The sequence below is a fragment of the Kogia breviceps genome, chromosome 2 (assembly GCF_026419965.1).
Source record: "Kogia breviceps isolate mKogBre1 chromosome 2, mKogBre1 haplotype 1, whole genome shotgun sequence".
In the NCBI taxonomy this organism is placed as follows: Eukaryota; Metazoa; Chordata; class Mammalia; order Artiodactyla; family Physeteridae; genus Kogia; species Kogia breviceps.
In genome coordinates this window covers 11773161-11800678 of record NC_081311.1, presented here as the reverse complement: position 1 = coordinate 11800678, position 27518 = coordinate 11773161, and the positions used below count along the sequence as shown (strand labels likewise).

Here is a 27518-nt window from a genome sequence, read left to right as displayed (position 1 = left end):
TTAAACCCCAGCATATGTTATGGCCCAGGGGCCTGGGGAAGGTGGTCGAAGCGGTCCCGTGGGTTGACTGTCCTCCGATAATAAGTTTTGCGCTGCCTTCCCAGTCCTTCCCGCGGTCACTCTCCCAGGAGCCTGTGTTACTTCTCAGCGCTGCAGATGCTGCAGGTGCTGGGGAGCGAGCGCTGGGAGAGGAGCCATGCGGCTGAGGCCCCAGCACTGGCTCTGAGGCCTTCGAACAACCCCCAGGACCCGTGTCCCCAAAGCCAGGTAGTCCTCACCTTGTACCCCCTCCTCAAGGTGCAGCTCATGTGTCTCGGCTCCAGGCAGCCTTTTCCAAAGGGTAGACTGTGGGACACTGACCATTCGAGAGGCTCTGGGAAGAAAACACCTCTGTGGACCATTACTTGTGGGCTCGCCGTGTCTCCCTCGTAACGATTCACCCGGCCTGTGAGCATAGTAAAGGCTCTGAGAAGTCCCTCAGTAAAGGAACCTGTTTAACTGCTAACAAAGCATTTCCCAAACTTTTTTTTTTTTCAATTTCACATCCTGCTGAATACATCTTGGGCTGCAGAACACATGCAGGGGTCTTCATGACCTGGCTTCCAGTTTCCTCTCCTAAAGGCCCCACGCTGGGTGCCAGCCACGCCACCTCCCACCCTCATCTGTTTCTTTTTGTATTTTTTTTTTTGTGGTACGCCGGCCTCTCACCGTTGTGGCCTCTCCCGTTGCGGAGCGCAGGCGCAGCGGCCACGGCTCACGGGCCCAGCCGCTCCGCGGCACGTGGAATCCTCCCGGACCGGGGCACGAACCCGTGTCCCCTGCATCGGCAGGCGGACTCCCAACCACTGCGCCACCGAGGAAGCCGCCAGCCTCATCCTAATGTCCCCGTCTCGTCGCCCTTGTCCGTCTCTTGCCTGCAAGGCCCCGCCCTGCCCCCCCCCCACCCCGTCTTTCTCCCGCTGTGTCTCCGCTTCTCCGCACAGAGCCTTTTCTGCCTCTGCTCAGAAGCCATCGCTCCCACCTGGGTGGTCTGCCAGCCCCCCACTCTGCTGTGCTTCTGCAGGTCCGTGGGGTCAGTGCTTCCACGTCCTGGAGAAGGTGGCTTCTGAGGAGCCCGCCTTCCAGAGGGGGTGACAGCGCGTCAACAGACGGGTGGAATGCAGTGTGACGGGAGCAGTGGCGGCGGGGCACAGGGAAGTGTGAGGGTGGGGAGGTCTGCGGACGCCGTCCTAGACCGGCCTGGCGAGCCAAGGAGCCTTCTGGGAGTGGATGCAGCTGAATCGAATTTCAGTGTGATGATGAGGGGAAGCCCGGTGCGAATGAAAGGAAAGGAGAAGGGCCTTGAATGCGCAAAGGTCTAGAGCAGGGGTTCTCACCTGGGGACGTTTGGCAGTGTCTGGAGATAATTTTGAGGGATACAACTGGGGGGGTGTGCTCCTGGCATCTAACGCACATGGGCAGGGGTACAGGTGAGCATCCTACGATGCACAGGGCGGCCCCCACCGCGAGGAGTTACCCGGCCCCAAATGTCAGGAGCGCTGAGGGTGAGAGGCCTTGGTACAGAGGCGGGAAAGGGTGTGTGTGCGGGGGAGAGGTCAGTGTTACAGGGGCCCTCTGGGTGGCAGGACTGGAAGACCACGGTGGGGAGTGTGACACCATCCTAAGGGCAGTGGGGAGCCCCTAGGGCTCTGAATGCCATTTGCGGTTTAGGATGGTCTCTCCCCCAACGCAGAGGAGAAAGGGGAGGGGGAGGGCTGGGGGCAGGAGTTGGGGGACGGGAGGGTGGTGTGTGGGAAGACACAAGGGCCTTGGGAAATGTTGGGCGAAGGAGCTCTCGGGGGATGGCAGGTGTGGGGCATGAGGAAAGGGAGCAAGAGGAGTCCCGAGTGAGTCTCTGGTTTCCATCTCAAGTCACTGAGTGAGTGTAGGTGCCCCCAGGAGAGGCAGGGCACCCAGGATGAGGACCACTGCTGTAGGTGGCCAGGCTAGCAGCTCACTGGGCAGATATGATGGCATCTGTTCTCTGAGTCCCCTTCCCCGTGCACAGTGTTGGACACGTGGCTCTCATTCATTGTGAGTTGGTTTGAATGAGACGATGAGGGGCCCTGGGAAGCTTCCCTCTGTGGGCCCCTTTCCTCTCCCGCCTCAAGTCTCTTTCTGGCGAGCTGACACTTGGCTGGCCTGTGTCCCCCTGTGTCTGACAGAGTGTGTTTGCTGAGAGTCTGGCTGAAAATCCCTGCTCAAAGGCAAAGCTCACGCCCAAAGCCGGATTCTTGCTCCCCGAGCGGTGATGCTCTCCAAACCCTGGCTTGAAGGCATCCATCTCAGAGGCCAAGTCCACTCTTTGGACGCTGCCCAGAATCCTGCATCAGTTGCCCGTACACGGCCAGCCTTGCTCTGGGGGCAGTTAGAGGACACCAGCCAGGGGTGGGCTTTGGGATGGGCTGAAAGCTGTTGAGATCTGACACAAAGGCAGAGGAGTGCTGTGAGGACGCGAGTTTTAGGACCTGGTAGACCTGGGTTGGAAGCCAGGCTTGGCCTCTTTTAGCTGAGTGGCCTTGGGAAAGTTACTTAACCTCCCGGAACCTCAGGCTGCTCCTCTGTCCAGTGGGCAAAGGTCATAAATACCAGCAGGACAGAGCCCAGGAGCTGGTACGAATAAGACTCTCCCTAAGCAGTGGCTCTCATCTGACTTTCCCCCTTCCTAGTCTGTGTTTTCAAATTCAGGCCATTGAATGAGGAAATCATTCAGACATGAACTCCAGCTGTGGAGTTGTGAGAGGCCAAGGAGGGGTCTGCAGGGTCCTCAGCCTCAGAGGGCTGGCCAGAGAGACTGGCCAACGGCAATGCATTGGTCGGGATGATTAATGCTAGCTGCCACAACAAACCCCAAATATCAGGGACTTCACACACCAGAAATTTCTTTCTTTCTCATGCATGCTCTGCCTGGGTCTCTTCTGGATGAAGATCAGGGGTCCTGGCTGCTTTGGTGTCTCCACCACCAAAGAGGAAGAGAGGAGTGAAAGACGCACATGAGCTTTAACTGCCTTGGTCCCGACATGACACGTCACTTTCTCTCTCAGTCCACCGACCAGCAAGGAAGGCTGCGGGATTCAGGGGAGCATATGGAAAATTGCTTCCTGCCTATGTTTCCCCAACCCCCAAGCTGAAAACATTGTCTGTTTGGCAGGCTAATTTCTAGTGCTGGTGAGACAGCTCAGAGAAGCTGCCCAGAAGCTGCTCGAATCAGACATGTGTGCTGGGCTCTGTAGAGATCTCGACGGCTCACTTTCCAGGTACCTACAGGTCAGAGGTGATACAGGTGGCAGGTATTCAGGTGCAGGATTGCTCTGAGCTGGAGATGGACCAGGAAATATTCCTAATTATAATAATAAATAATAATAATGGATGATCCTGAAAACAGTATTATATATCATTCATCACTACAGATATCATTTTAAAAACACTAGCTTACGGGGACTTCCCTGGTGGTCCAGTGGTTGAGAATCCGTCTTGCAATGCAGGGGACGGCAGTTCGATCCCTGGTCGGGGAACTAAGATCCCACATGCCACGGGGCAACTAAGCCCGCGTGCCGCAGCTAGAGAGAAGCACGAGAACCGCAACGAAGAGCCCGCGCACTGTGACTAAGACCCAAAGCAGTCAACAAATTTAAAAAAATAAAGTTAAAAATAAAATAAAACATTAGCTTATGGAGATATAATTCACATATCATAAAATTTATTCTTTTAACATATCATGAAATTTACTCTTTTAAAGTCCACAGTTCAATGGTTTTTATTTTTTTAATTTTTATGTTTTTATTTTTTTTTTGTAGTACGCAGGCCTCTCACCGCTGCAGCCTCTCCCGTTGCGGAGCACAGGCTCCAGACGCACAGGCTCAGCGGCCATGGCTCACGGGCCCAGCCGCTCCGCGGCACGTGGGATCTTCCCGGACCCGGGCACGAACCCGTGTCCCCTGCATCGGCAGGTGGACTCTCAACCACTGCGCCACCAGGGCAGCCCCAATGGTTTTTAAAATAGTCACAGAATTGTGCAACTATCACCACTATCTGATTCCAGGACATTTTATCTCCCTGAGTAGAAACCCCATACTCATCACCATCACACTTCCTATTTCCTTTTCTTCCCACCCCAGGCAACCACTAATCTACTTTCTGTCTCTGGATTTGCCTGTTCTGGGCATTTCATATAAGTAGAATCATACAGTACGTGGACTTTTGTGACTGACTTCTTTCACTTAGCATGTTTTCAAGGTTCATCCATGTTGTAGCAGGTATCAGTATTTCATTCCTTTTTATGGCTGGATAATATTCCATTTTAATGGATAAACCACATTTTATTTATCTTCTCATCAATTGATAGACACTTGGATGTTTCCACTTTTGGGCTATTATGAATAATGCCTCTATGAACATCCATGCACAAGTTTTTGCATGGGCATATTTTAAAATTTCTCTTGGGTATATACTTAGGAGTGGAATTGCTGGGTCACCTGGTAACTTGATATTTAATCAGTTGAGGAATGGCCAGGCTGTTTTCCAAGTGGTGGCACCATTTGACATTCCCACCAGCAGTGTATGAAGGTTCCAATCTCTCCACATCCTCTCCAACGCTTGGCATAGTCCATCTTCTTTTTTCATCCTAGTGGGTGTGAAGTGGTATCTCATTGTGGTTTTGATTTGCATTTCCCTAATGACTAATGATGTTGAGCACCTTTTCATGTGCTTATTGGCCATTTGTAGATCGTCTTTGGAGAAAAGTCTATTCAAATCCTTTGCCCATTTTTAAATTGGGTCGTTTATCTTATTAATGTTGAATCCTAAGGGTTTTTTTTTTTTTTTTTTTTTTGGCTGTGTTGGGTCTTTGTTGCTGCACGCGGGCTTTCTCTAGTTGCGGCGAGTGGGGGCTACTCTTCGTGGCGGTGCGTGGGCTTCTGTTGTTACAGAGCACAGGCTCTAGGCGCGGGGGCTTCAGTAGTTGTGGCTTGTGGACTCTAGAGTGCAGGCTCAGTAGTTGTGGCTCACAGGCTTAGTTGCTCTGTGTTATGTGGGATCTTCACGGACCAGGGATCAAACCCGTGTCCCCTGCATTGGCAGGCAGATTCTTATCCACTGTGCCACCAGGGAAGCCCCTAAGTGTTCTTTTTATTTTCTAGGTACAAGTCCTTTATCAGATATGTGATTTGCAGATACTTTCTCTCAGTCTGTGGGTTGTCTTTTTACTTTCTTGATGGTGTCCTTTGAAACACAAAGAATTTTTATTTTGATGACATTTGGATTCATTTCTGTTACTTGCTTTTAAATGACTTGTTTTCATGTTGTCTTATCTGTCCTTGTAAGAAGGCCTCAGTTTTTTGAGGAACAGGGTGTATATGGAGGAATGTTAGGCCCATAAATCTCTCTTCCTCTGCAAAACCAAAGCCCCATCGCCTGTTGTAAAGAGCAGGGCCAGGTCTGGTCCTTCACCAATATTCCATGCCTTCTCCTGGTTGACATGACCATATTCTTTAGGCTGTCTGGGTCTAGCACTGCAATGACCTGCTCTTGGATCTTCCTAGCAACTCCCCAAGATGGGTATTAGTGCGTTCATTTTACAGATCAGGCACCTGAGGTTTGGGAAGGGAAGAGGCTGGCTTAGAATAGCGGAGGCAGGGCTTAAAAGGAGCTTCATAATGTCCTGCTTCGGCAGCGTGGTTTGTAGGATATCTTGCTCTGTTCATTTTAATTGTGCCCATCAGCAACTGTGCCAGGTCTCCACTCCAATCACTAAGGCCTGGCAGGTGGCACCCAGTTTCAGTGTGGTTTTGCTAGGAAGTGTCAGTGGATGCCAGGCGGAAGCTCAGACCTGGCCAGAGGGTCCTGTTGAGAGGGCCTGCGTGGGCTTCTTCCGACAATGAGGTGGGCAGGTGGGTTGGGACAGGCTTCTGACATGAACCCGCTTGGCATCCTCTGTGGGATCCTGGGAATGCCCCAGAGCAGGCAGCTCTTAGAGGGCATTTCTTGCTGGAGGTCCACTGGCAGGATGGAGTTCTCTGGGCCCTCCAGAGATGCGGGCCTCTTTGTTTCTGAAAACAATGGTAGGCTAAGGCAGGGAAGTTTGTTCTTGTTAAGGGGGAAACTACCCATCAGCCTGAGTTTCTGCACAAAAGAAATCTATTCCTAGTGCTTGTTTGGTTCTCCGGAAAACATCTACTTTTCAAAAAGTAAGGAGCTTGAATGAAAGGAAATAATAATTATTCCAAGTTCCTCTTTCTCTGGCCCCCGGCTCACAGCCTCACTTCACTGGTGCCTCCCCCTACCCCACCCAGGCAGTAGCATAGGATCTGAGCTAGCCCAAACAGCTGGCTCCCGAAAGGGGACAGCTCCTCGGCCTCTGGGGCCGTCAGAGGCTTCAGTCTTTGTCTTCAGGGGCACGTGGAACCCAGTTCTGCTGCTTTCCAGTGGGGCATGTTTGGAGCCTCAGTTTCCCCAACTGAGTATGGGGATAACAGCGGTGCTCAAATGGGCTCATTTTTCTTTAAAGCAACTAACTCATCTTTTAACTTGAAATAAATGAGTTTCAAAAGGAAACTTTGTTATCAGGAATTACCTGGGAAGCCAGTATTGGTTTGCTGTACATAAAGATAACGGGAAAAGTTATCCTAGCTGGGTACTCTTTTGCTTACCTAGTGCTGGGAGCCTCCTTTCTCTTTGTTTCTGAAGGGCAAAAGCAGCGAGTATGAGAGACAGGTTAGCAAGGTGGTAGGTAGCACCACACTGAGACTTTCTTCTTGATGATGGGAGACTTGAAAGAAAATTGAAAAGGGAATACTTTGTTCACTGAGTGATTCAGTATTATTTAATTGTGTCCCTGTACCTCGAGGCTAAGACCACGTCGTCATCTTTGGAAAATGCTGGGCTGTCTACTTCCCAGCTATGATGCATTTTAGAAATGCTGGCTTGTTGTTGGAAGAGACAGCATGACCTGAAGCAAAGGGCACTAGGGCTGAGGCTCACTCCTGGACCTCCCTTCCTGGGATCTGGGGCCTTGAGGAGCTAGTTTAGCATCCATCTAACCATCTAACCAACACTTGGTCTCCAGGGACCCAAGGCCATGGAATACGGGTGGCTCAGGTAAATGCCTCCCTTCCACGTGCCCGGCCTGCCCTCCAGGGGTTTGAGCTCCCTGCTTCTGGCCCCAGAGCCAGCTGTTCATCTCTGCTAAGATCACCTGGCTCTCATCTGCCTCCCTGCAGCCGGAACGGCATCCCCATCCTGTTGTCAGTGAATCTGGTGAGCTCAGAATCCACCTTTGCTTGAACCCCTCCTGGGCAGGGTCTGGCTGAAAGGGTCCAGCTGGAAGGACCCGTGGGGCATGCACCCCAGGTTTTTCCACTTCCTGCCACAGCACTGCAAGAAGTCTCAAGGCTGGAAGAGGGTTGAAAAGAAAACTTGAGAAAGGAACTTCCTGGGAACAGCTCTTACCGTGTGCCAGACACTGTTCTCAGGGCTTTAAATAACTCACTTAATCCTCATATCCACCCCATAGATTATTATCTCCATTTTAAAGATGAGGAGGTGAAGACACAGAGAGGTTAAGTAACTTGCTCAAGGTCACACAGCTGGGATGGAGGAAGCAGAGACTTCAGAGTCTGTGCTCTTGACCCTTCCCCATCCTGCTCTCCTAAGATAACCTAACCTGGTTCCCTGCCTTGAGCTCCACTCACATCTCTTCTTGATTGAAGGACTGTTAATGACCAGTCCTTTGGAGACTGGCAAACCAGTGCTGTTTGGAGAGCATCAGGGGTCCTGAGTCATTTCAAGTTTGCCCCAGCACCCAGCACTACATGGCTCCCCATGGAGTGCCCCTGCTGCTTGAGCCAGCAATCCTGGTACGTTGGGAGATGACTCCATAGCCCGTCCTCAGGGACTGTTCCTCTAGTTCACCCCAAGGGGAAAGAGGACACCACCTAGAGTAGGCTACAGCACCCAGGGGATCTCAGGGGCCACCTGGTCCAAGGCCGTGCGTGCAGTTTTAGCTGAAGATTTCCAGATGCAAAGACACGCGGATCTGCTGTGGTTGACTAGCCTAGGGCAGGGCCCCCTTCTGCTCCCTTCCCCGTCCTGGGCCCTGGCTTTGAGAAGAACACTTATGGCTCCTTGGAACCCAGTTTTAAAACTACTGGGCTAAGCCAAACTCCTCATTTCCTAGATGAGGGAACTGAAGCTCAAAGAGGAGCTGGACCCCTGAAGGGTCATAACAGCTGGAGGAGGAGAATGGAACATTCCTCACTGGGCTTTCCACACCCCTGTGCTGCAAGTATGGCGCCAAGGCACGAAAAGGAACGCTTCCTGACTTCATTTACCACCTCCCACCCTGGCTGGCCTGCCACTGGGCCTGAATTCCCCTGAGGCTCTTATTCTTTGCGTCACTATTTGTCTAAATGCCGAGACATTTGTAGTGTGCCAACAAAGCAGAGAAGGCTGCTGGTGCCAAAAGTTCTACCATTTAAGTATCCACACTTTTTAAACGGTGATGCCCTTCAGGGGCATCACTGAGTCTAACCCTCTCAGGCTCCTTTACTAAGGGTGGGTGTTAAAGGGGGAGGTGGGGCAGAGTGACATTATTTTAGCACCTACTGTATGCTGTGTGCTTTACATCTTTATCGCATCCTGTCTTCATGACATTCATTTGTAGTAGACACATTTGTCCCTGTTCTACCTTGGGTAAAGGCCTTTAGCTATTAAGAGTGAAAGCTGGGGGCTTCCCTGGTGGTGCAGTGGTTGAGAGTCCGCCTGCCGATGCGGGGGACGCGGGTTCGTGCCCCGGTCCGGGAAGAGCCCACGTGCCGCGGAGCGGCTGGGCCCATGAGCCATGGCCGCTGAGCCTGTGCGTCCGGAGCCTGTGCTCCGCGACGGGAGAGGCCACAGCGGTGAGAGGCCCGCTTACCAAAAAAAAAAAAAAGTGAAAGCTGGGAGAATTGAAAACAGGGACTGACACGGATACTTGTACGTCAATATCCATAGCAGCATTATTCACAATAGCCGAAAAGTAGAAACAACTCAAGTGTCCATTGACGGATGAATGGATAAGCAAAATGTGGTGTAACCACACAGTGGAATATTATTCAGCCATAAATAGGAATAAGTCTTGACACATGCTACGGCATGAATGAATCTTAAAAACATTATGCTAAGTTGAAAGAAGCCAGACATAATAAAAGGCCACGTGTTATGTGATTCCACTTATATGAAATGTCTAGAATAGGCAAATTCATTGAGACAGAAAGTAAATTAGAACTTACTAGGGACTTGGAGGGAGGGATGGGGAGTTATTGCTTAATGGGTATAGAGTTTCTGTTTGGGATGATGGAAAAAATGTGGGAAAAGATGGTGGTGATAGTCGACATTATGAATGTAATTAATGCCGTGGCATCGTACACTTACAAGTGGTTAAAATGGCAGTTTTTCTGTTATGTCTATTTTACCACAATAAAAGAAGAACAACAACAACAGAAAAAAGGTGATGATGAGATAGAACCCCAGTCTGTCCGATTCTAGAACCTGGGACCTTTCTTTTCCACTGTGTCGTCTTCTCAGAGGTTAACCAAAGACAAAATCCCCCCGAACCAGCTTCCCAGCTGCTGCACGAAGGAGCAAGTCCGGGAGGGCAGGTGGATTGGAGGATGTGCACACGCTGGCTGGTCCCTCCCGCGCCGGGTCCACCTTCTGGCTCCGAACCTTTGCGCTTGTGTCATTAGCTTTTTCTCATGTCACAATCTCCCTGCACACCATTTTTAAAGACTGTGTAATTGGCCTTCAAATAGATACATTTATTTCTCTCCCCCAACCCTTCCTGGAAAACGCATCTTCTTTGCCTGATGCCTTTGGGCTCCTCTTGCATCCTGGAGGCTTCTCTGCCAGCCGGGGCTCCTCACAGCAGGCCGGAGCATGCCCGCCGGGGTCCCTTTTCCTTTCTTGTGACCTTCCAGGTCGGAAAGTTGGATGTTCCTTTGATGCCAGTGGAGCCGGCGCTACCTCTGCCCCCCATTCCTGTGTGTGTGTGTGTAGTGTTTCCTGACCAGAATTCCTCTTTTTAGAGTGTCTGGAGACAGAGAAACAGGCCACAGGCTTCCTGCGGACAACCTCCCCTCAGCCTGGCCCTGGGTAGGCAGCGACGCTGGTCTCTGTGCTCGGCCGAATCCGTGTGGCCTGACAGGCCCTCCCTGACCATGCGCCTTGGGCAGAGAAATGACATCATGGGGGTTTCAGTCGAATTCCCTGGATCTTAGGAGATTCCTGCCCCTCCTTCACTCCCAAGCCGCGTGGAATGAAATCTTGACTGGAGAAAAAAATCTTCCCAAGGGCCAAGGTATTTCCAACACAGCTTCAAATTGAAGCCGGTCTGGAGGCTGTGGACCGGGAAGGTGTTCTGGAAGGTGGAGAGTCAGCTTGCTGTGCCCTCACCTCTCATGCACAAGGAACGAGAGACCCTCCGGGCCGTGAGTGTTCTACACCTCAGCCCCTTAGGACCCAAGTTCTACCCGTGAATTACCCGCACGTGGCCGCCCTGACCCAGCGCGGAGTTGGCCGAATTCAAACCGCTTGCCAGGAAAAACCCCGCTTCTCTGGGTCCTGAGAGCCAGGACCGCCTGTGTAAACAGCGAGTCTTCTCCCATCGCACACTCTGGGCCCGCAGGTCTCGACCGGAGATTATCAAGTGGACAGAGCCCGGCTGGCCTCTCACTCCACGTCCAGGCAGATTTCGTTTTGTTAATTATCCTTTTTTGCTTTTGACGTAAAAAGTCATGGTCTGGGTCAGGGCCACTTGCGTGTTTTCCTTTCTTTCTCATTCAAGTTGCCCAGCTCTCAGGGCCTCTGGCTAAATTCTGCTAGTGTTTAAAAGTGTTCTCTCTCACTTCCTGACCCCTAAAAATCCTTCATCCTGATTTCTGCGAAGCCACTGGAACAGCAAAGGAAGTAAGGGACAAGACCCTTTCAGTCCCTATCTGCTTTTCCCTTCTTGGAGGGTCGTGGCTGTGTCTCAAGGGCTGTGCTTCTCCACTTTGCTGACCTAGGGAATGTGATGCCTTGTGACCTGGGGTGGCCCAGTCAGCAGGGGCACCCTTGGAAAGGGCTGGAACCCCCTGGAGAGCAGGCTTTCTCAGAAGCCTGTCTGGCCCCATGGCCCCTCACGCAGTTGATGGCCTCTGTGAACCTGCTCTCTGCCATCTTAAATTCATCCAGACAAGTGTCGATCTTGCCAGAGGATAAAGTTGATTCTTTCAGAGCCCTGGTCTTCTCAGAATACTTCCCAGGGTACAGCTACCTGGAGGGTCCTCCTCATGGCCTAGCCAAACGCCCTTCGTCCTCTGAGCCTTGATCAGACCTCACCTCAGCCATGAGGCCCCCTCTCTGAGCTCGCCCTTCTAGGGGCTGAAAGGCTGCTCCACGCCCCACCACCCTCAGCCCCCACCAGCCTTGAACTCCTGCCGTTGGCCAGGTGAGTCGGTTTATGAGGTCACTGGGGTGGAGCTCATGACCTGGGCACAGCGTGGACACTCAGGGACCCTGTTGCAGCTGACAGACTGAATCAGCTCGGACCCCAGCGGGAGAAGCGGTGGGCTCCTTGCTTCCCGACTGGTCACAGCAGTGACACCACCTCTGGCTCTGCACACCGAGGCAGCTCCGTGCCCTGCGGTGTCTTCCTGGCCTGGCAGAGTAACCCGCTGTCCCCAGGGTCACCCCCGAATTGGTGTCAGAGGTCGTTGCCCAAAGACTTAAGGAGATCAGCAGGGTGGCCGTGTGTGTCTGCATCGTAATGGAACCGTGGGCCTTACGTAGGACACCGGGCTGCTTCCCAGCACAGTGTCAGGGCAATGGCCTTCCTCACCTTCTCCTACCATGAGAAGCCCCAGAGAGCCCCGGGAGCCCCTTGGACTCTGGGTCTTTGGCTATTCATCACAAAAAGATAAAGGTGCAGAGTGGCAGTTGGGCAGGAGGTGGGCCCCTGGGTGTCCCCCTAGAGAAGGCCCCTTCAAGACCGAGGGCTGTCTGTCAGAGACAAGGGAAGATCCGGGTTTTCTAGGGGCTGGAGCTTCAGTAGCATGGGAAGAAGAACAAACAGAACATCAGTTACAAAAGTATTTCCTAAGAATGAGAAAAGAAACCACACCCAATGCCTGGAACCTTGGAGAGTCTGTCCTTTTCACCTGAGATCTCAAGTTACTGGAAGTGCTTGTGCAGAAATGCTTCCTCTCTCACCTAGAACATGCTATAGCCCCTAGGAGTGCAAGTAACGGGCCCCACAGCTTCAGCTTCCTCTGCTTCAGGGTGAATTGCTTCTGATTGGAGACCCTACCCACCTGATGGCCAGCAGTGAGCACCACATTTCCTTAGAGCTTGAGAGAGGCGCCGTGAGACCTGCCGTTTTCCCAGCTTCTACCCCAAGGACCTCCAGCAACCAGCCGCCTGTCCAGCATGTGTCTCTGCCCAAGGGGGCTGCATCTGGCACTGCGCTCAGGCCACGCAGTCCAGCAGCCTTGCTGACCGCGTGGACACTCAGAGAGGAGCTGGTGTTTGGGCCGAGAGCTGCAGGACACAGACGTCAGGCCCAGAGGAGCAGGAGCCAGAGCCCCTTTGCTTGCGAGCGCTTGGCTTGGCTGATTGCCTTTTCCCCGGTGACCAAGATAACAAAACCCTGCTTTTTGCTCTGTTTCTGTTCTTGTCTGGGGCTCGTGGATTGTGCCTGCTGCCTGGCTGCGTGGCCGTGGCTTTTCCACATGGCACTGAAGGTTTTGATTAAAAGGTGGAAGAATGGCTCTTTTTCTTCCTGTCAGCCAGACCTTAAATCAACCCTGGAGTGAGGAAATGCTGTCCAAAGCTGCCGTTCAGTAAATGCTCTCCTTTGTCTGCCAGTTGTGATTGTACAAGCAGGTTTAATTTCAAGCCAGGATTTGGGGTTGGAATGAGCACCTTCCTTTGCCCACCTCCTGCCTGTCCTGCTTTCTTCACCCAGTTCCTGTTGCTAGAGTCCAGCGGGCTAGGCTGAGTTAGTTTACGGAACTCGGAACCAGCCAACTTGAGCCGGGGGAGAGAAAAGCGAGTGGAGGGGAAGCCTTTAGAGGGTCCTCCTCTCCACCTGGCCCAACTCCTGAGTTTACAGATGGTGAATTTGTCTGGATTCTTGGCAGCAAGTGGCAGATACGTAACTCCCAGTTGCTCAAGCAAAGGAGGAATGTATTGGAGGGGTGGGGGATACGATTAAATGAAACCATGAGAGAGACACGGCCGCACGTGGGCTCAGGAACCCCTGGCACCAGGACACTTTACCCAAGGCAGCTCCAGGTCCTCCCCGAGCCACCCCCAAGCCTCCAGCCCACAGTTTCTGCCCCAGACAAGCACTCCAACTAGTTGTAACTAAGAAAATCCCAAAGAACTGATTGGCCCAGATGTTCCGAAGGCAGGGGGTAGACCAGATGGCCTTAGGAAGGTACGTCAGCTATGAACAGGCATGTGCACACACATCTGTTCAACAAATATATTGAGCACCTACTACATGCAGGGCACATTGTAAGTGCATATCAGCCAAGCAGAGTAGAGAGATTACAGATTTTGGAGCCGGGCAGGCCTGGATTTGAAACTCAGGTCCTCTGTTTACTAATTATTGTGTCTAGGGGCATGTACGGAGTACTCGCTGCTCACCAAGCGCCACACTCAGTTCTGATGAGACAGGAATGAACAACATTCCTGCCCCTCAAAGAGCTCTCTAAGGCTCAGCGTCTACGTGTGTGACCTTGGAACAAGCCCCACCTGTGGCCTCATTCCGGGGAGCAACAGAAGTATGAATTTGTAGGAAAACTCACATGGCGGGGCCAGTGGCTATCAGCCAGCCCCCCTCCCAGGGCCCCACGATGCCTCTGGCCCTGGATCCTGCTGGAGGCTGATTCCCACCCCCTGCTCCTGCCCACGGCCAGGCCTTGGCAGCCCGGTGTGCAGAGCTTCCCGCAGCTGACACAGATCCCCTCCCCAGGGGTCAAAGGGTGGCCAGGGTACAGCTGCGGGAGTGCCCCTCCCGGTTCCTGTCCTGCAGGAGAAATGGGGTGGCTCCCCAAGAAACAGCTGCCTCCACCCTGGTATGGGTGGGACAGGCAAACCCCCAGGAAGCCCCTTGTTTGGAAGGAAGGAGACCCCCCAGAACCCCTGTCTTCCAGAGTGTCTTGCCTCTCTCCGGCTCAGCTTTTCCTGAAGGCCTAGTCTGTCCACACTGAGAAATTGCAAATAGTTTACGTGGGGAATGTCAACTGCCCACGTATGAAAAGATACACATCATTAAGTCCTAAGTGCTTGCGTCTGGAGATAGAGCGGACAGTCTCCTGGGCTGACCTTTTGTTCGCTGATGGAACTGCTACTAATGAGCGCGGAGCTCCTCGGAGGGATGTTTTCTTATGTTGAAGTGAAGCATAAGCGGGCCATTAGCCTGTGTGTGTGTGTGTGTGTGTGTGATATGTATGACAGCGCTATACAAATAGCACTTGCCAAAACACGCAGAGTCCACTGCACCTCATTATCCAGCCTCCAAAGAGGGCTTCCTCTCCTCTCCAAGGCCAAAGTCACATCCTCTTCACTATTCGAGAAAGACTGTGGCATCCTTGGAGGACCTGATGGTGCTTAGGGATAAGGCTCTCTGACCAGACTGCCTGGTGCCTGAGTTGAATCCTGTCTCTGCACCCACGCTCACTGTGTGATCTTGGGCAAGTAACTTAACTTCTTGGGGCCTATTTCTGCATCTATAAGATTGAGATAATAAAAACCTTCTTTGAGAGGATTAAAAAAGATAACCCCACGTAAAGCTCTTAGGACTTAACATATATTAGGTGCTCAAGAAGTAGCGATGGTGACCGCAGTCTCTGGAAGGTGGGGTTGGGTGGAAGGCCCTGCCTGCTCAAAGAATCATCTTGGGTGAGGTTGTACTGGAAACAGGTCCTGAAGAGGGGGTAGGGTTCAGACAACGTGCCGCGAGGGGGCCCAGAGGGCTCCTTCCAGTAGCAAAGGCTCAGGAGCTGGAGAGCCGGAGCTCGCCCAGGAAGTAACAAGTATGGGGTGAGAGCCCTGGCAAGCAGAGGGCATGATGGGGAAGCAAGTCGAGAAGGGCATTTGGAGCTAAGGCCGAGAAGGCACTGGATTTTGGTCCCCTGGCCATGGAGATCATTTCTGCTGCGTGCTGTTGGAAGACTCCCTTGGCGGCCGTTGTGTCAACATAAGAGCAAGTGGTTGCAGAGATTCGTGAGGGGCCTGCTGGCTAGTCCAGGCGATAGAAGAGAATGCTTGAAACCAGGGCATTTGGGATGGGGAGGGGTTGGGTGGGTGACATACCAGGGCTAAGATTGCCATGTGTACCTGCCCCCATCTGTGAAGTGGGGAAAAGCTGGTTTCGAGTGGGGCCAGGGAGGCCAAGGCTGTGTCCTTTCCCTAGAGCTGGCTCAGGACACATGGTTAGAGCCCATGCAGCTCGGATCCACTCCCCGAACCCTGCCTGCTACGGAGCCCCTCCGGTGTTGATCCGGCTCGACCCTGGCCAGCACTGTGATGCGGAGGGGTCCGTTCTCTCGGCTTCCCGTCGGTGCCAGGAGTGGGTTGGACTGAGGAGGTGTGGAGGGTTGTTTCGTGGCCCAACCGTGCCTCTATCCCTGGGCGCTGCCAGGGGCGCTGGCCGCATACCGTGGCCATCCCATTCCCACTCTGACATCTTGAAACAAGGGACTTGGAAGCCAGGAGGTGCTTCGGGAATAAGGTCCTCAGACACGTGGAGTTTCTCTCCGATGCAGGAAATGAGGTCCCTTCATCCTGCTGGTCACCTCGGAGCAGCAGCGCCGGGGAGAGCAAGGCAGCCGCCCTCACCCTCACGATGCCACCATCGGGCCGGTGACTCAGCAGCCCGTGAGAACCAGCCTGGCAAGAACTGATCCTGTCAGCCGCCGGGCTGATTTAACCTTATCTGGATGAGTTCTCCGCACTCGCAGCAGCACCCCGGCCTCCAGGCCTTTGCCCGCGCGGCCCCCCTCCCCTGGTGTAAATCCCACCTCGCCCTCAAGGTCCAGTTCCAGTCCTCCCTCCCCAGGGCTCCCTCCCAACCTGCTCTCTCGTTTCCCCCCTAAATTCTTATTGCAAAGGCCGCCCTCCTCAGGTCTGAGATGCAGCACTTGGTAATCAATGGCTCCCGACTCTAGAGGCCGGGAGGCTGCTCTTCTGTGGGGTGTCTGCAGCAAGGGGCTCCACAGTGCCACCCGGTGGACCAACGGCTGGCCCGGCCCAGGCTGGGTGACCTGTGGAGGCCGGGCTGGGCTTGGGCTGTCGGCCTGCCTCTGGGGCTCCGTCCCTCTCGCTGGAGTTCTCTGGGGCAGGCAGAGCCTGGGCGTGGTGGATAATCAGCACAGGCTGCCTGGGTTGAGTGCTGAGTTAAGCACCCACGGGAGGCTTCATGCCCAGACCAGGCCCACCACCTGTCCCTTGCTCCCCAGCCTTAGTCCCTGAAGCACCCCGGTAATCTCTGTTAGCCTATATGTCACCCCAGACCCAGCACGTGCTCCCTCTTAATCCATTGCCATGCAAATGCAGCTTCAGGACAAGTCCTAGCTCTTCTAACTGAGCAGACGCCCTCCCGCCAACTCTCTCCTCTTTAGAAACCCCAGTGCACTGAATCATTACTGGCCATCAATACCATCCATGCCTGAATATTGCAGAGGTCTCCGTGTTGATGGAGCAGAGGATGAGAGGTCTAGCCTAGGCCACATGTTGAAGTTTAGAGTCATAGGCAGTGAGGCGACATGAGGGCACTGAGAACAGGGGAGTGGGGACAAAAGGGAAGAGAGCGCTTAGGGAGGTGTGAAGGTGCGAAGCCCACTGGGCCGCTACACCCAGTTCACTGGCCTGCCCCATTCACATTCAAAGCAACACAAAGGGCTCTTCTCAGTGTGCTCTGGTGCCCAGAAAAACACCCATGCAGCCTTCGCCTCTTGCTGCCTAAAACGTGCATTCTGGCTAACACATAGCAGGATGCCTAGAACCTGGGGCCTATGTCTCAGGAACAGCAGAGAGTGAGTCTGGGCCATAGCGGGGCTGGAGGTACAAAGGGGCAAGTGTGCTGAGTCTGTCCTACCATCTGGGCCTGCTGGCCGCCTGGCCCCATCCAAGTGCAGCCCCAAGTTCTTCTGGTACCAGATTCAAGGTCAATTTCGGGGCTTTTATCCAGAGGCACAGACCCACAGAGAGTGGATAAAGCACACCCGAGCTTTAATGCCATGTCTGTTTCCACTGCCCGCCTCAAGGGAGAAGAAATGGGGAGGAGTCTTAGCCAAAGAGGAAGGGGAGGTTTATTCCCTTGCTCCATGTGTGATTTCAGGGGCAGGACAGGTGGCCCTGAGCCTACAGTTCCTCAAGGAACCAAGTTCCGTCTCATCAGGCTGGAGGAGAGAGAGATCTGTGGTTAGCGGCCCAGGGAGTACAGAGCCATGTCCCAGAGGCGTGTCTTGCTGTTTTAAGCTCTCCTGGAGTTGGCCGTAGAACCCTTCTTAAGGGCAGTGGGGCTCATCCTGACTGCCAGCAGAGTGGACTTCTTGGCGGGGCCAGGCACACTGGTCACATGGAGGTTGACCGGCCACTGGCTTCAGCTGCCCTAGACCATCAGGAGGCCAAGTACTCCCGGTGGGGCCTCCAGCAGAGAAACCCTGTCCCCAGTCCTCCGAAGCAACACCAGCACACATTTCAAAGGAAACTTGGTGCCTAAATTCACTCTTGTGTTAAAGTCTGGGCCTGCAGGCTGGACCTACTTGAAGAGACCACCTGGTGACCAAAGAAATTGTCACTTCAAACCACGGCTGGCCTGAGGGGTTCCCAGGCCCCAGGGGGAATTTTTACCAGCGACCTCCACCAACACCCCTTCTCCGGGCCGCTTTCAGTCCTGCAAATATCTGAGGGCCTTGAGGTCCTTTCTGTTTGGTTGGAAATCAGGGGAACATCTTTGACATGGAGGAGAATGATCCCAAGCCTTCCTCCCCATCCTGACCCTCAGCTTCATCCCAGAGGGCCAGTCCCTGCTAGAAAGAGCCACAGCACTGGCCACCTTCACTCTCCTAGCATTTCTGAGGCTTCAGTGCAGCGAGGGTGGCATTCCTGGCCAGAGCCCACCTGGCCTGTAGGATACACCCCTCTCCCTTCCCCAGCTGGCCTCACAGGCCATCCTGGGACCAGAAGGGATTCGCTTCCTGGAAAGAGATCTGAAACTGTGGAATTCTTCTGCCTTCAAGCCACAGAGCATGGGCTGTGGTTACCGGGACCCCAGAGCCTTATCAGGGTCTGAGGTCCCTTTTTCTTACGCGACGCATCAGACCTTACCTGTGGACTGGGGAGAGCCTTCTCTGGGGTCTGCCTTTGAAATCGACCTCTCTGAACTGGAGGGGAAGGACCAATACAGATTCCACTGATGCAAATAGCAAATGTCCATTTGAGCAGCAGCTCCGCCCACCCTCCTGGCAGGTTTGGGTGTCAGTTCCCAACTTAAACCGGCCAACAGCTTCTTATTCCCTTCTTATTGGCAAAGGTGTCACTCCCCGGAGTCACTTGAGAGAAGGTTTGGTTGGAATCACTTAAGCTCTTCGTGTCGCTCCAAAGACTGAGTTTAAACCCGTGGTCTTAAAACCAAACGCGTTATTACCCGCTATTGACTCCCCTCAGGGCTTTGAGTGTGGGCAGCTTCCCCAGAGCCCTCCTGCCAGCCAGCCCCAAGGAGTGAGAGTGCTGTGACTTCTTGCACAGCTGGGCCGCCCCCAGACCCTGGAAGCCCCTCCCAGCTGCTTAGGAGTGTGGCTGACCGGGAGCCCCGCTGGCTGATGGGAGGGCCCAGAAGGGGTGGGTGATCTGAGGCCACGTTCTGCTTTGCCTCTGACCCCATCCTCTGGGAAGCTTTCCCGGATGACCCCTGCCCCCCCCCCCCCCGCAGGGATCCTCCCGTCTCTCTGAGCCCAGTGGCTCATTGCCCTGAGCTGCAAAATCTCCTATATATAGGGCTTCCCTGGTGGCGCAGTGGTTGAGAATCCGCCTGCCGATGCAGGAGACACGGGTTCGTGCCCCGGTCCGGGAAGATCCCACATGCCGCGAAGCAACTAAGCCCGTGAGCCATGGCCGCTAGGCCTGCGCGTCCGGAGCCTGTGCTCCGCAACAGGAGAGGCCACAACAGTGAGAGGCCCGCATACCGAAAAAAAAAAAAAAAAAAATCTCCTATATAAGTTCTAGCTGCCTCTGCTGGAGGGTCTTGGTGCCAGGTCAGCCCACGGCTAGGGTCACACCTCAGGGGCCTCCTGGGAGATCGGGGTGGGTGACGGCAGCACAGGTGGCCCAGACACCCCACCACCTCCAACCAGACTTACTCTAGACCCACCCAACCTGGTGTAAATACCCTCTCTGCCGCTTGTTGGCTGGGTGACCTTGGGCAAATGTCTTAACCTTGCTGAACCTCAGTTTCCTCATCTGTGAAATGAACATCATAATAGTATCCACCTCACAGAGCCAGAAGGAAGATTGAATGAAAGCATGTGTTGGCCTCAATAGAAGGCAACCGTTGCTACCCATTATATTACTTATATTGGTTTTAAATATTGGGCCTGTAGAAACATTTCATTTGGTGGAGGAGAAAAGAAATTTGCTGATAAAGTTTGAGAGCCATTGAGTTCCGCCCATCCAGCTCATTTTTACGTCACCTGTAGCCAAGAGAGGCAAAGGAACTTTTCTGTGTGGATATGACCTTATTTATGTCTTACTGGAGAAAAAGTGCTTTGAGGTCAAGGATCCCCGCGGCTTCACCTTTTAACACCCCTCCCCGTGCATGTGCCCAACACCAGGCCGGGCCACTGTGCGTGAGGGTGGGTCCTCCCTGGCTGAACTCCACGAAAAAGTGTGCGTCTGAGTGCATACAGGTGGCAACTCGGGTGCCTTTTCTGAGGTCCCAGAAATGGTTCTGTTTCTCCCCGTGGCACGCCCACCCAGTGTCTCTGCTCTTTGCTGACTCACATCGGGGTTAAGGCCGCACCCTGGCACACTGTGTTTCATCTTGCTCACTAACAAATACACACTGGGCACCAATTCTGTGCCAGGCGTGGGGCCCTTCAAACCAAAACTGCCCCAGCCGTCAGGTCTCTTCCTGAAGCCAGTTCACCCATGGCCTCGGTGGCTTGTCCTAATATTTGATTGCTTTGAAGTAGCCTGGAATCATTGATCCCCAAGAGACAGCTGCCAGGATTCGAAGCAAGTTCCCCAAGTCTCAGAAGCAAAACTGACCAACCCCCAGTTGTCAAATCTTGAAGGGTCTGTAGGGCATGTCTGGAGCTCTTCCCTCCTGTTACAGAGGAGGAGATGGAGGCATGAAATGGCCAGGGGCAGAGGTCAGACCAGAGCTTGGGACTTCTTCCCCAACAGTGAGCATCTTTTCTGCAAAACAAGCAGCAGTTGCTCCAGAAGCCAGCACTCTACTTGTTGCTCTTCTGATGTCTCGTTCATTGAGTTTTTATTGTGGAGAGGCGGGGATGGTCCAGGGCAAAATGAGATGGAAGGTGCCGCCACCCAGGATTGGCGACAGCAGCCCTGGAGAGATGCGCTCTGAGTCTGCGGGGTCATGTAACGGGCTTTGCCTGCGCTTGGGTGTGCAGGCGGCATGTACTGGCACAGCCGCCCCTAACACACACACCTGAGGCCTCCCCCGCGCAGGGGGCTAGGGGAAAGCCTGCAGAGAGGACCAGAGAGGAGAGGACCAGGCTAGGGGAGAAAGGAAGAAGGAAAGAACTCAGGAAAGGGGGCATTCAGAACACTGGGTAGATTTCATTCACCAGGGCCATGCCAGGCTGCTGCGGGCACCCCCTCCAGCCCCAGGATCAAACCCCCCCACAGACACCACCCGGTGGGCTTAATCAGCCCCCAAGTTACAGTTCAATAGCTGGGAAGAGAAAGCAAGCCTTTCAGATTTCAGCATCTTTGGAGGAAGAAAGATGTGTCGACACCCTGTCTTTTGGAGCCCACTTCTGGCAGTTTTCTCTGTTATCCCTGTAGTTTATTAAAGACCCACCTGGTGAGTAAAGAGCCGGCAGAGGGTGAATGAAGGGGGGAGGGGAAGGGGTGGCCAGGCTGCCTCTGGCTGTCTCCGCACCTTCCCAAGGGGGCTGCTGCTCCTGGGTAGGACCAAAACCTCTTGGAACCGTCCCTTCAAAATTGAAATATTCAGGCCAGGCAGCTCAACTGGAAGGAGAAGGAAATGACAGTGCTTACATTTATTGCCTGCTTTCTGCTACCTGCCACGATCCGGGCCAAATGCTTGACCCAAAGGCTTCATTGATTCATTCCTGGAGGAACAATTCTTACTGACCATCCCCCTGATAACAGCCAGGCTGAACCAAGACCAGGGTCCCAGAGCCACAGTGGCAGATGTGGGAGTGGCACGCAGACCTGCCAACGCCGAGGCCGTGCCCGTGTCACAACCCTCCCCTCACCACTGAGCCGTCCGTCCACCTGCCCCTTTGCCTAGTCCAGACCCTTTCACACACGGCCTCGAGGCCGGGCAGGGGGCCTTCTCACGTCTGCCCTCTGGGGACACAGCCCCCCACCGCAGTGGCTAAGGGACCAGGGCAGCTCCGAGGGGCTCGCTACACTGCGAGGCTCACAGCTCCCACTTGGTTCTGACCGCAGTCCAGGACGCGGGGATGTCGTGATCCATGTTCTGCAGGGCGGGGCTCAGAGGAGCCACGTAGCCTCACGAGGTCACTCGCGGTGTCCGTGGCAGAGCCTGAAATCTGACCCTGAATCCCGGCTGGTTCGCCACCTTCCAGCCCAGCCGTCTTGCCAGACCGCCTACTGCAGTGCAGGGGCCCAGGACCCCAGGTGCAGGTAGGAGGGGCCCCTGAGGCCACCCGGCGCCCTGCCCCCTCCCTCACTGATGCCTCCTCTCCTCTTCCTCCCTGCAGTCCCCAATTTTCATCGCCCAAGTTGGCCGGGACCTGGTCTCCCAGACGGAGGAGAAGCTCCTTCAGAAACCCTGCAAAGAACTCTTTTCTGCCTGTGTGCAGTAAGTGCTCCGGCCGCCGGCCTCCCTCCCTGCTTCCCGGCCCGGGGTGTCGGGCCCCTCCACCTCCCCTCGGGCTGCCACACGGTCACCGGGCAAGGGGCGGCCTCTAGCCTCCACCTGAGCGCTGGGCACCCGGGGCAGGTCTTCAGTGCCTGAGGGCCCAGCCAAGCCACCCAGCGCTTGTACACTTCTCGTGAAGGGAAAAGATACCAGGGTGCCAAGTCCAAAGAGAACATCTGCTTCAGATGGTGTCTCAAGCAAGTAGCTCTGCAGGCTGTGGAGACAGAGGAGTGTGCGCGGATCTGACCCAGTCTGGGTGGTTTGGAAATCCTTCCCAGGTCCCCCCCCCACTGCCCACTCCTGCCCCCATCACTGCCACCCACCAGCGCTGCTGCTGCAGGAGCTGGGCTGCAGGCCGCCCTCTCAGCCACAGCCCACCGCCTCGTTGCAGGCTGTACGGCAACCGTAGTGGGATGTGAAGCAAGTCAGTGGGGGTGGGGGTGAGCCGTGCACCGATTAAGCGCCATCATCGCGCACACACGTGCCGTGAAGGCTTAAGCAGCCAGGCTCGCACCCGTTCCTGCGCCCACACACGCACCCTCCCTGTAAGCTGACGTGCAGCCACACGAACATACGTATGTGCCAAGATCACAGCTGGCGTGACTGCACCCGTGTTCAGACTCTGCACCCCAGACAGTGGTTGAGCGGCTGCTGTGTGCCTGGCACCATGCTGCGTGGGGGAGGCCTTGTGAGCAAGAACCCAGTCCTGCTTCCACGGCTTATTGCCTGCCAGCGCCCCACGCGCTCGCCATGGGAAGAGCTGGGACATTCAGGGGCGCCCACTTGGGGCCCAGCCCTGTGGTAGGTGCTGGAGAGAGCCCACCGTGAGCAGAAAAAAGCCTGGTTGCTGCCCCCTGGAGATGGCCGAGGGTCAGCTCTGACGGCGGGTGAGGCCCCTGGGCTGCCCCCTGACCTTGAGGGAGTGGCCGTCCTGGCCCCCGACGCCGGCCCCTGTTCTCAGGCTTGGAAGGATACAGCCTCCAACGAGCCCCAGCTCTGCGTGTCACCTCCCTTCCCCAGGTCCCAAGCGTCTGGGCTCGATTGGTCAGCGTGGCCGCTTTTTAAAGGGAAGCAGCCCAGCCCTGCCTGCAGCCAAGTTCAGAGCCCTCTGGGGCCCGGCCTAGAGCCTGGCTCACAGCAGGTGACCAGTAAATTCTGCTGCAGGGTTGAAAACCTCCCAGGGGCTTCACCGGTCCCGACCAAATCTAGGGCCTGCGCCCCTCTGCCCCTTCCCAAGGCACACAATCCCTCCACTGTATAGTTAAATATTCCTCTGTTCTCATCTCAGCTCCTGTCCCTTCTTCAGAGAGATCTCCCTGACACCCCCTGGGACCTCGCTTACCCTAATTCACGATAACATGCCCCTGGGGTCGTTTATTTGTTATTTGCCCTGTGTGTCCCCCATCATGCCCTGCTGTATCCCAGCACTAGAGCAACCCCCCAAGGCAACTACGTACTACATGTTTGCAGGGTCAGTCAATCTCAAACAACCTTTGTAGAATGGTGGAGCCTCTCTCCACTCCTGCTGCTTCTGTTGGAGGCCCCTGTGTATTTGCATTTCCAAAGTCTGGAAGTGAATGAGGCCGGGCTGTAATCTGCTGGATATGGCTCTGCCCACCTGCTCCAAGGTCAGGGTTGTAAAACGTTCATCCGTTTGTTCCCTCTGAGCTAGGTCTGTCCACGACTACCTGAGGGGAGAACCCTTCCACGAGTACCTGGACGGCATGTATTTTGATCGGTTTCTCCAGTGGAAGTGGTTGGAAAGGTGAGTGCTCCCTGGGCACAGCCTACACACACGAGTGTGTGCCAGTGTGTGTGTGTGTGTGTGTGTGTGTGTGTGTGTGTGTGTGTGTGTGTGTGTGTGTGTGCGCATGCGTGGGGGGTATTGGTTTTTCACCTAAGTCGTATAGAAGTCTGTTACCTCCCATGGGCCCACGGTTCAGATAAAATTCAGCGTTCTCTGCCTGTTAATTAAGATCTTGTGTATTCTAGAAATGCTCTATGCTTATTAAGATTACACACACACACACACACTCATGCAGACACACGCATACACTCAGCCTCTTGTTCTTACCTTTTGGGCTCACCATCTTCGGGAATTCTTTCTCTGCCAGCAAATAAAGAGCTGCCGTATTCTTAGAAGGATTTGCACATCCCTCATGTAACCCAGCCCCCTATTGATGGACACGGAGGTTTCCCTCAATTTTGTGTGCAGCTTTCCCGAAGTAGTGAATAACTTTGTACATACATCTTTACGTATTTTTGCAAATACATCCATGGAAATTCCTAGCAGATGGGAATTCCCTGGTGGTCCAATGGTTAGGACTCGGTACTTTCACTGCCGGGGTCTGGGTTCAAGCCCTGGTCGGGGAACTAAGATCCCGCAAGCCACTCAGCATGGCCACAAAAGGGAAAAAAAAAAAAAAAAGGATTTCTTAGCAGAGGAATTCCAGGGGCAAGGTCTTCCACTGCTAGATTGTCCCCCCAAACTGCTGCCCGGTTCCCAGTCCTACTAGTGCACGGGCGCTCGCTTGTCCTCAGATTCAGCAACACTCTTCTTGGTGCGTGAGAGCCGGGTTTCCTTCTTGTTTATCTTTTCATCTCTAATCATGGGGGAGACGGAGCATCTTTTCATGTGTTTCATTTGCCGCCTTATTCTCTGCGCAATGCTCTCACACACACAGTGATGACTCGGCCAGGCAGAGGTGGCCTCCGTGTGCCTGACAAGGAAGGAGAGGTAGGGAGGATGTGGCCTGCTGGGTCACCCAGCAGGGATTAGTGCAGCCAAGGAGGGGGCCCTGGCCCAGGTCCCCCAGAGCGGCGCTCTGCCCACCACCGTGCCCCAGGATTTGCACGATCGGGCAATGCTGACATTAAATCCATGCTGGGTTAGCCAGCAGGGGAGCGTGGGAGTTTCCCCTCCCACCGTCCAAGGTTCCTGTGCCCCGGGGGCCTGGCACTCACTGCCATCTGGGCCTCTGGGCCGTGGTCAGAAAGCAAGGAGCCCTCCCGCTCCTGCGTGTATATCGGCATCTGTGCTGGCCAAGTCCCCTGCAGACGCTTAGGACACACACCTGCGGGACATGAACCCCCGAAAAGCCGCATTCACGGCACTCCCTGCCCACTTCAGGAAGCCCTGAGGAAACACCCTGCCCTGTAGCCTCTGGGGGACGTCTCTCTCCACCCTGACCCGTGGGGGTGGGTGACAGAGCAAGCAGCGCACGGCCTTCTCGGTTGGTGCACTGCCTGCCGCTGGCCACCTTGCCCGTGCACGTCATGCCTCCAGGAGATGGAAGGGCCAAGCGTGGCCACCAGGAGCCCACAGCCTGGGTCTGAGTCCCAGCTCTGCCTCCTCCCTGGGGGCTGGGGGAGGGATGCTCTCCACATCTTGGCTTCCTCACCTGGAACGTGGGGATAATAACACTGCCTGCCTTATAGGCATGGGCTGAGGGTGAGGTGAGATAGCACAGCACACACATCAACAAAGCCAGCCTTTGGGCCTTGGGAAGTAAACTGCTGAATGTAATTGTTGGGACGAGTCGCCACTGAGCACATCGGCATCAGCATGGCTGTCACCGCCCCCCCCCCTTCTGATATCGGAGGAAGCAGCTGACCCTTGCGGAGGACAGTCTGGTGGGGAGGTGTTCATCTTGCCCCACCTGCCACTCTGGAGCCCTGGGCTGTGTAACACAACCCCGCCTTCCTGGGGTGGCAGAGTCAGGACACCGAAAGTGGGCTCTGCAGCAGGCTTCCTGGACTCTACTTCCAACCCAACGACTTACCAGCCATGACCTTGGGCATCTCATTTCACCTCTCAAAGCCTAAGCGTTCTCATCTGCAGAATGAGGACAGTAATAGTCTCACCTCCTGAGGCTGGTGTGAGGATGACATGAGTCTGTGTATAAGCTGCTTCGAGCAATGGGGATTGTTACCATAGAGACCCCCAGAAGGGGCTGTGTCCTTTATCCCAAGAGTTCTGATAATGACATCTGACACTCAGCAGCTTACAAAAAGCCTTCAGATGCATATACCATTTTACTGAAGATTCAAGGCTCAGAGAGGTTGATGGGTTGGCCCTGGGTCACACAGCAATGGCCTGGCAAGGGTGGAACCTGAAGCCCAGGTCCCTCACTCAAGTCCTTCACTCTTAGTCCACCCAGCACTCCTGTTCCAATGGAAGTCTTTAGCTGTGGCCACTGACTTTCACTTTACTTGTCAGTACCAAACACATGAGATGGAGAAATGGACTTTTAAAATCTGCATGCTGACTTCAAAGGAGTTATGCCCTTTTGAGGGCGTTAAGCTGTTGAAGCCAGCAGGGCAGGACCCTGGCCTAGAAATGCCCTAAATGACTGACAGCACCCCACCTTCCCCCCTGCTCCCTTTTTTTCTTGCTAAAAAGATCATGGCCTGTTGGTGCTGTACTGTTGAAATATTAAAGGGATTTTTTTCCCTCCCAAGGTTAACCAAGAAATTCCGCGGAAATTGTATTACACTCATTTCCCCCAGCAGAGGAGCTCTGCGGTAATGTCGGCCGACTGTTTGTTCTCCATGTATCGTAAACTGTTAGGCCTGGACGCCTTCATGTGGTTTCGAGGGCAGCTGGAAGAAACGCTTCCCAGGGCCGCATGGCAGATGCAGGCGCATGGCAGGTTTGCTCTAGGCCGGCCGCTCATGTGTAAGATGCAGAGCCAGGGGGAGTCCTGCCCGGGGGCAGCCTGGGCCCCGCTTCCTAAAGAAACACCGGAGAAGAGAGAGTCATAGCACGTGAATTTGAGACAGACGTGCCAGGGAGTACTCCAGAGGTTTCAGGGCTGGCCTGAGAGAACAGCGTGGTGCCGGAGCTGTGATTTCCGGGGAATCCCAAATCCTCTTCAGGACCCAGCAGCGAGAAGAGTTTCCACGGAAGATTCATTCAACAGCTGCTGGGCTACCAGAGGCTCACTGCTCTTTCTCGAGCGAAACCAGTTCTTTGTCCCAATTCAGTCTCACACCAATCCCCGCCCTGGTTAAGATTCCTGGGGTGGGGTTGGGGGGTGCTCAAAAATAGTCCTAGAGAGCCAAGAACCAACTTTAACATCGTAAAAGCTGCTTGTTCTTATCCATGAATCGACTGATGGACATTTAGGTCGTTTCCATGTCTTGGCTATTGTGAATAATTCTGCAATGAACATAGGAATAAAATACTTAATGTTTATAAATGGACCGTTACTCGGCCTAAAAAAGAAGAAGGAAGTCTTGCCATTTATGACAACGTGGATAGACCTGGAGGCCGTTGTGCTAAAGTGAAATAAGCCAGACACAAAAAACGAGTACTGCATGACCTCACTTGCATGTGGGATCTAAGATATTC

General features: G+C 54.3%; 1 protein-coding gene across 6 annotated transcripts in view; it reads left to right on the top strand.

Annotated features, from left to right (window-relative positions):
* The window catches only part of GRK5 (G protein-coupled receptor kinase 5), a 293743-nt gene that overhangs the window by 174808 nt on the left and 91417 nt on the right, over positions 1 to 27518 (top strand). For 5 of the 6 annotated variants that reach the window (XR_010838817.1, XM_059052466.2, XM_067024552.1 and 2 more), the window contains exons 5-6: positions 22005 to 22105; positions 23838 to 23930. Coding sequence is in view for 5 of the 6 variants with exons in the window: in XM_059052466.2 (XP_058908449.1) it covers positions 22005 to 22105; positions 23838 to 23930 (194 nt within the window). In the remaining variant the exon portion in view is untranslated. Of the gene's footprint in view, positions 1 to 22004; positions 22106 to 23833; positions 23931 to 27518 lie in introns of those variants that run through there. The other variant, XM_067024555.1, reaches the window with a different exon arrangement.